Raw genomic sequence first — 6,349 nt, forward strand, 5'->3', positions numbered from 1 at the left:
GTGGGCAACTGTGTTGGTCTGAAGCAACAGAACAAAATTCAAGACCAACGAAGTTTCAATCAAGGTGAGCTTTCATGTGCAAGCACACTTTGTCAGACAATGAGATAGGATTAGAAATATATGTATAAAGAGTGGGAAGTAAATTACCATGCAAAAAAACCCCCAACAGGTTTGGTCATACAGTGCTTCGAAAGCAGGAAGGAATATGAATTATGCTCAGCACGTGCTCCAGTAATTAAAAGTCTTGTTCCCTTTGAGAAAGATGGCCAAGTCATACTCATGTGTAAGGAAGGAGCTTAAGAATTAACCTCAGGGCCTAAAATTTGGCACACGGGTAGTGAGCTATGCCGGCACTAAAAAGCGTCACCTCAAACAACAGATGAAGTTCATCACGATCATGCGGCGAGGGATTGTGAGGCGCCTCTCCAAATGAGAGGAAAACCGGGATGCCACTCCAGTCCCACGCACAGAATCAAATCCGATTTCTAATCCTTACTTCTCTTCTCGGTTTCTCTAAGAAACTGTAACCAGGAGAAAAGTCAGCAAGCCAGAATCGCCCCAGCTGCAAAGGTCGGCGCCAGCACGTCCATCGCCACCTGCACAGCCCTGAAGAGCGACCTGATGCTCGCGGGGACAGAGCAAGACGGGCAGCGCCAGAGCCCAGTGGCGGGAGAGCCCAGCAGCGCCCTCGCGGCATGCCCGGCCGCAGTAGCCCTGGCCTCCCGCTGCTGCTCTGGAAGGACCCGGGTCTAGGCGTCGCGCGCCTTGAGCAAAACAGGCAGGCGAGAACCCACAGAAGCCCGAGAAGGAGAGGAGCCGCCGCCCCCCGCCCTCCCTCCCCCGCATCCTCCCCGCCGCCCGGGCATCCCTCCCCCCCCCCCCCCGAGGCTCACAGCTGCGGCTCTTACCGGCCGTCGGGAGCGGGCGCTGGACCAAGGCCGGGCGTCGTGAGGGGCAGCTGCTGGCGGGCGGCCGGGCGCGCGCAAAGCGCGCATTTGAGGCAGCAGCAACAGCGCGCCGCCGAGGAAGGGCGGAGTGGCGCTCATGGCCCCGCCTCTTCTCCCTGGGGGCGGCGCGCGGCGGCCAAAAAACCAGGAGAACTGGGGAGCCTTTGACGTCACGGGCCTTTGGATTGGACGGCAGCGCCAAGGGGAGGCGGGGATGAAGAAGGGAGTCGAAAGGGGATTGGCTGTCGTCAGCTCCCGGCAGGAGAGTGATGGGCGTCTCTTCCCATCAATGAGGGAAGCGAAAGAAGGGCCTTAGGAAGAAGTACCGTTCCCCCGGCGAGCGAGCTCTTTCGGGCGAGGTGGTCTCTCGGCTACGGCGGCAGGAGGCGGGCGTAGTGCTGCAAAGCCCAATGGAAGATGAGTAGTGGCGTGACGGGCAGCCGTCGTCGTCGAAGGGGTGACGTTGGTCCTTGCTGGTGGGGCGCGGGCTCTGCCTCTTCTCCTGCGGCGCCGGGCGTGCGGAGGGGCCTTCCTGGGGCAGCCGCGGCTGCGAGGGCCGGCCGGTGGTAGGTGGGCAAGGCGGGGGACTGATGCCCTCTGGGGGTCAGGAGGCGACGCCCGCTTCAGTGCAGGGCGGGGTGGGCAGTCGGGGACAGGCCCTCCGGCTTCTCAGGGGACGGGGTCGCCAAGGGGTCGAGTCCCCTACGTGGGAAGGAAGAAGTGATTTCACGCAAAAGAGTCCAGGCAGCCCGCCCGCCCTCGTGGAGGGGCTCTTCAAGAGAGCCCAGTTGTGCAGCTCTTCCCATTGCGCAGGGCCCACATTTGGTCCTCAGGAAGGCAGCGTCGCATTTGGTGCAGGTCCGTCTTGCACTCAGAAGGTCCTAAATTCAAACAAAAGAAAAGTTACAAGCACCAGGGAGTGGGTGTGGAAGACCTCAGCCCTGGAGACCACTGGCCTTGATTGGGGAATTCCTGGAGGTTTAGGGGCGGAGCCTGAGAGACTTCATTGGAGTCCCCCCTTCAAAGCAGCCTTTTTCTCCAGGGGAACTGATCTGGAGTCCGGCAACTGTGACCTTGATAGAGCAGTGGGCTGTTCTTCCTCAGGTCCCCCCCCCCCAAAAAAAACACCTTTTGTCACATTGTATTACTTGCCAGGTAGCAGGTACATGGCAAATTTCATACTCTTGGAGCAAGCTTTCTTGAGTTTTTAGTAAACAGAATATTAGAGTTGCATCATGGAAAGAGTCTAGAAAACATACCTAGAAAATGGTCCTGTGTTACTCCTCTGCCCTTCTCTGATTACTGGAGGGTTTTTTCAGGAAGCTTTCTCTATGAAGATCAATGTACCTGCAAGAGATCATCCATCAGTGGGCATGTTTGCAGAAAAACTTTGTTCTTGAGGTTTTGATTGCTGATTATTACATCAGGCCCAACATGCTGTCTCTCTATTAATCTGAAGGAGGGAGAATTACACCCACTTGGTCCAAGTGAAAATTCTCCCTTCCCCAAAGAAAGTTTTGTTCGTTTCTAAGATACTGAAACTCATGGAGATATGCAGGCTGTGTTGGTGGGGAAAATGGAATAATTTAAAAAGCAAGGTGGTGTTTTTCTCCCCCTGATGTTTTTTTTTTTTGGGGGGGGGGGTATTTTTCTCAGCAAAATTTAGAGGAGCATGTGAGGGGAAAGCCTGAGAGATTTTCTCATTTTAGAATGAGAAAATTCCTACTTACAACTTCAATATACAGCATGAAAAGGTTTTTCCAATGAAAAATTTGGGACAGCATTTGGGGAAAAAACTTTAATACTTTTTTAGTTAATACAACATTTTCAAGACTTATTTCTGTTTAAATACAAATAATGTTTTGAATCACCTTCCAAACACTTTATTTTCTACAGGAGACCTGATCTCTGTAGTCTGGAGATGAACTGTAATTCTGGAGGTTGGCATCCTGTTATAGTACCATAGGGTGCAGCAGTTTGCAACCCTTAATTATTGTGTAGGCTTGTATTATTTCTTTATAAAAAAGGAATATATTTATACTTTCAAATTCTATAAATATGCAAAATAATGCAATGTTATATGCTGAGTAAGTTATAAATGGTGCATTTTAAATTAAATCGGTAAAAGAAGTTTAGGTTTGGTAGGAAAACAAGTACTACATGTATCTGAATTTTCCTCACAATTTCAGGTTTTTCCCCCATGGCTTCAAAATGACTCAAGTTCTAAGTGTATTCTTCTACTAGAAATTGGCCATTTACCTCTTCTTCCTACCAGTGCTTCTTGATCTACCTGTTCTTTCACCACAGTCTAATTTATTCACTGGCAGTTTATCTCATCTTATTACTTATTATGCATCTTCCTACATTGGTAGCAAAGGCTGGTAGTCCACATACAAATGGCATTTGTAAACCCTGATCAATCACTGTGATATGTGTGCAGTCTTAAAGCAATTAGGAGTTCATTATCTCTGAGGTGAGCAATGCTTTCAAAAATTCTCTCCAGTCACTGATGTAGAAAAGACAGGATATTATAGTGGGATAAGAGCTCACATGATAGAAGGCAGGTGTCCATAATTCATGTCAATGCCTTGACTACCTTGTATATGCTTATTGTTTCAAATGTCAAATCTCTCAAGTGGAAGATTATTATGTAAGTGATTTTAACCAGAGTGAATTTTGTGGTTTACAGCACATGGATGCTTTGGGATTGCCTTTCATTTATGCAGAACTTTTCTTTATTTGAAGCAAGCAGGATAGCCTTTTAGATATTAGGTGCCTGCGAGAGCACTTCAGCTTGCCAGTTATTTTTATCAAAATATAAATCTGGTGGAAAGAGGACAGAATAGGAAAACTGTTGAATATTAAAAGCAACATGAGAGATATATTGTACCACTTGTTAATTTGGATATGATCTTGCAAACTGGCAAGAGACAATTTGCTGTAGTTGTTAAGTGTTTGGACTCTTATCTGAGAGAACCGGGTTTGATTCCCCACTCCTCCACTTGCAGCTGCTAAATGGCCTTGGGTCAGCCATAGCTCTCACAGGAGTTGTCCTTGAAAGGGCAGCTTCTGGGAGAGCGCTCTCAGCCCCACCTACCTCACACAGGGTGTCGGTTGTTTGGGTGGGGGGCGGAAGTAAGGGAGATTGTGACAGCTCTGAGACGCTGAGATTCAGCGTCTAGGGCAGGATATGAATCCAATATCATCTTCTTCAAAATGATTTCTCTAATTCTAGTGGGTACAAATATTAAAATTGAGAAGGATACAATATTGGTAGGCTGCAATTTTAAAGCTATTCATCTTTTGAGCAACAAGACCAAGATCAGTCTATCAGTCTGAAGTTGTTCATCCTAAATGTATAGCATCAATGACTGTCAAATGTTCATATATGAACCTCAAAACTATAAGGGGAAAAAATAACCATTGATAATAACTTGGGCTGTGGCTTTCTTCCGATCCTTTAAGTATACGTATGTCCAATGAAATGTTTTTGAAAACATACAGACAATAAGAAGGAAGTGCTCCACATGAGCCCCCCAGCCCCAGGAAAGTGAAAAAAACACTCCATGCCTTCTGAGCACAAGCATCAATTGTGGTTGGTTACACCATTTATGTTTTCCAGTCCTCAGATTCATCCATTCTGGGACTACATGCTCTGGTAGAGAGATCTCCCATCCATCCTACAGGTGGGTCAAAATTGCCAAGAGGCTGGGAGAACTATCAGATTGTGCATCTCCAGCTGCTTGGTGGCCTAATTTGGATTGGGGAGGGGTGAGGTAATCCTTCTGCAAATGCATTGTTTTGCCTTTTGAAACTGTGACTCTTTCCTTGAATTGCTGGTAGCTATGGCATAAGATAAATTATGTTCATTTTCCCCAAGGCTAACATCAGTGATTCAGTTAGGCAAACCATGCAGTGGTGGAAATATTAACTCCACCCATCCCTTCCTACACAGCTTCAGTCTGAAGCAGCTTGAAAATAAGGTCAGAATTCTGTTAGAGATATCCCAGCACCATTTGCTTTTGAGCCTTTAACTGGAAAGACTACAGATTGGACCCAGGAGCACCCGATTCCCCCCCCAGCCCTTGCAGCATCCACTAGATGCTGTCGCAGGGGTCACATAATGCTTTTCAAGCAGCCACATCTCTAGCTTTCTTTATAAATAAAACATCTTATGTGCAACCCCATATAATTCCTGAATACCAAAATTTGTTCCTGTCTGTCTCTCTGCTGGGGAAGGCAATGGCAAATCACCCCATAAAGTTTGCTGTGAAAATGTTGTGATGCAATGTCATCCCAGAGTCGGAAACGACTGGTGCTTGCACAGGGGACTACCTTTAACTTTTATGTGTGTCTGCAGGGGAGAAATATTTTTCTTGTTAGTTCCAAGATGTTTTAGAAGGAAGCTCCATTTATAAAGCCTTTGAAGGCCCCCTATTGTTGCTGCAGTGTATCTGACGGCCTTCTCCCTCCCTCTCTTTTCCCAGGGACCGTCTTTTCTTCTGTTACCAACCACCTACTAAAACTGTTTAAATGAGAATGTCCTTGGCGCAGAGAGTACTCCTCACATGGCTCTTCACATTACTGTTCTTGATCATGTTGGTGTTAAAGCTGGATGAAAAAGCCCCCTGGAACTGGTTTCTAATATTTATCCCCATTTGGATTTTTGATACCATTCTGCTAGTTATGATTATTGTGAAAATGGCTGGCCGTTGCAAGTCTGGCTATGACCCTCGCAATGGCTCCCAGAACCTCAAAAAGAAAGCCTGGTATCTTGCTGCAATGTTGCTTAAACTGGCCTTCTGCCTGGCTCTGTGTGCGAAATTGGAGCAGTTCACTGTCATGAAACTCACCTATGTTTTCATTCCCCTGTGGGCCCTGCTTATCGGAGGGATGATAGAACTTGGATATAACATATTCTGTGTCCGAAGGGACTAAAAGCCTTCAGCTTCTCAGCTGTCCACATCACATTCCTGAGCCATGTTGGCTTGCTGCAAGCAGACTGTTCATAAAAGAACTACAGATGCAACTCTATGTTAGAACTCGTGCTGTGGGCTTCAGTCTTTGGAACATAGGTTTTCATGTACATATTGTAAATAAAACAGTCCCATAATTTTCTAAATATACTCTGTCTTTACTTTTGTGTATTTGGCATGTCCACAGAGCAAGTCATGGGAATAAGACTTGCCATTGTACAACAGCAAAACAATTATTCCTACAACCATCCGATGAACAGATTCAATGTCAGCAGATATTTTTATTCTCTAGACAGCAATGGGGGGGGGGGCAGTGTGTCTTGCTACACATATTCATCTCATGAACAATCAAGTTCTACAAAGTATGCTACCCCAACAGCTGGAGTATAATACACATACAATTCAAAAGAAAAATATCAGTTGAGA

The 6,349-nt window shown here is 46.7% G+C and overlaps 1 protein-coding gene across 2 annotated transcripts; it reads left to right on the forward strand.

Moving 5' to 3' along the window:
* The first annotated feature begins 1,177 nt into the window (after positions 1–1,177).
* TMEM60 (transmembrane protein 60) lies at positions 1,178–6,069 on the forward strand. Of its 2 annotated transcripts, XM_060244683.1 has the most exons (3): positions 1,300–1,513; positions 4,570–4,633; positions 5,435–6,069. In XM_060244683.1, exon 3 carries the CDS (start codon positions 5,481–5,483, stop codon positions 5,883–5,885), a length of 405 nt encoding a protein of 134 aa, XP_060100666.1. In that variant the 5' UTR covers positions 1,300–1,513; positions 4,570–4,633; positions 5,435–5,480; the 3' UTR covers positions 5,886–6,069. The 2 variants fall into 2 exon arrangements, 1 of the variants encoding a protein (XP_060100666.1); XR_009555718.1 differs by lacking the exon at positions 4,570–4,633 and having other exon boundaries at positions 1,178–1,513.
* The last annotated feature ends 280 nt before the right edge of the window (positions 6,070–6,349 follow it).

The sequence above is a fragment of the Heteronotia binoei genome, chromosome 8 (assembly GCF_032191835.1).
Source record: "Heteronotia binoei isolate CCM8104 ecotype False Entrance Well chromosome 8, APGP_CSIRO_Hbin_v1, whole genome shotgun sequence".
Classification (NCBI taxonomy): domain Eukaryota; kingdom Metazoa; phylum Chordata; class Lepidosauria; order Squamata; family Gekkonidae; genus Heteronotia; species Heteronotia binoei.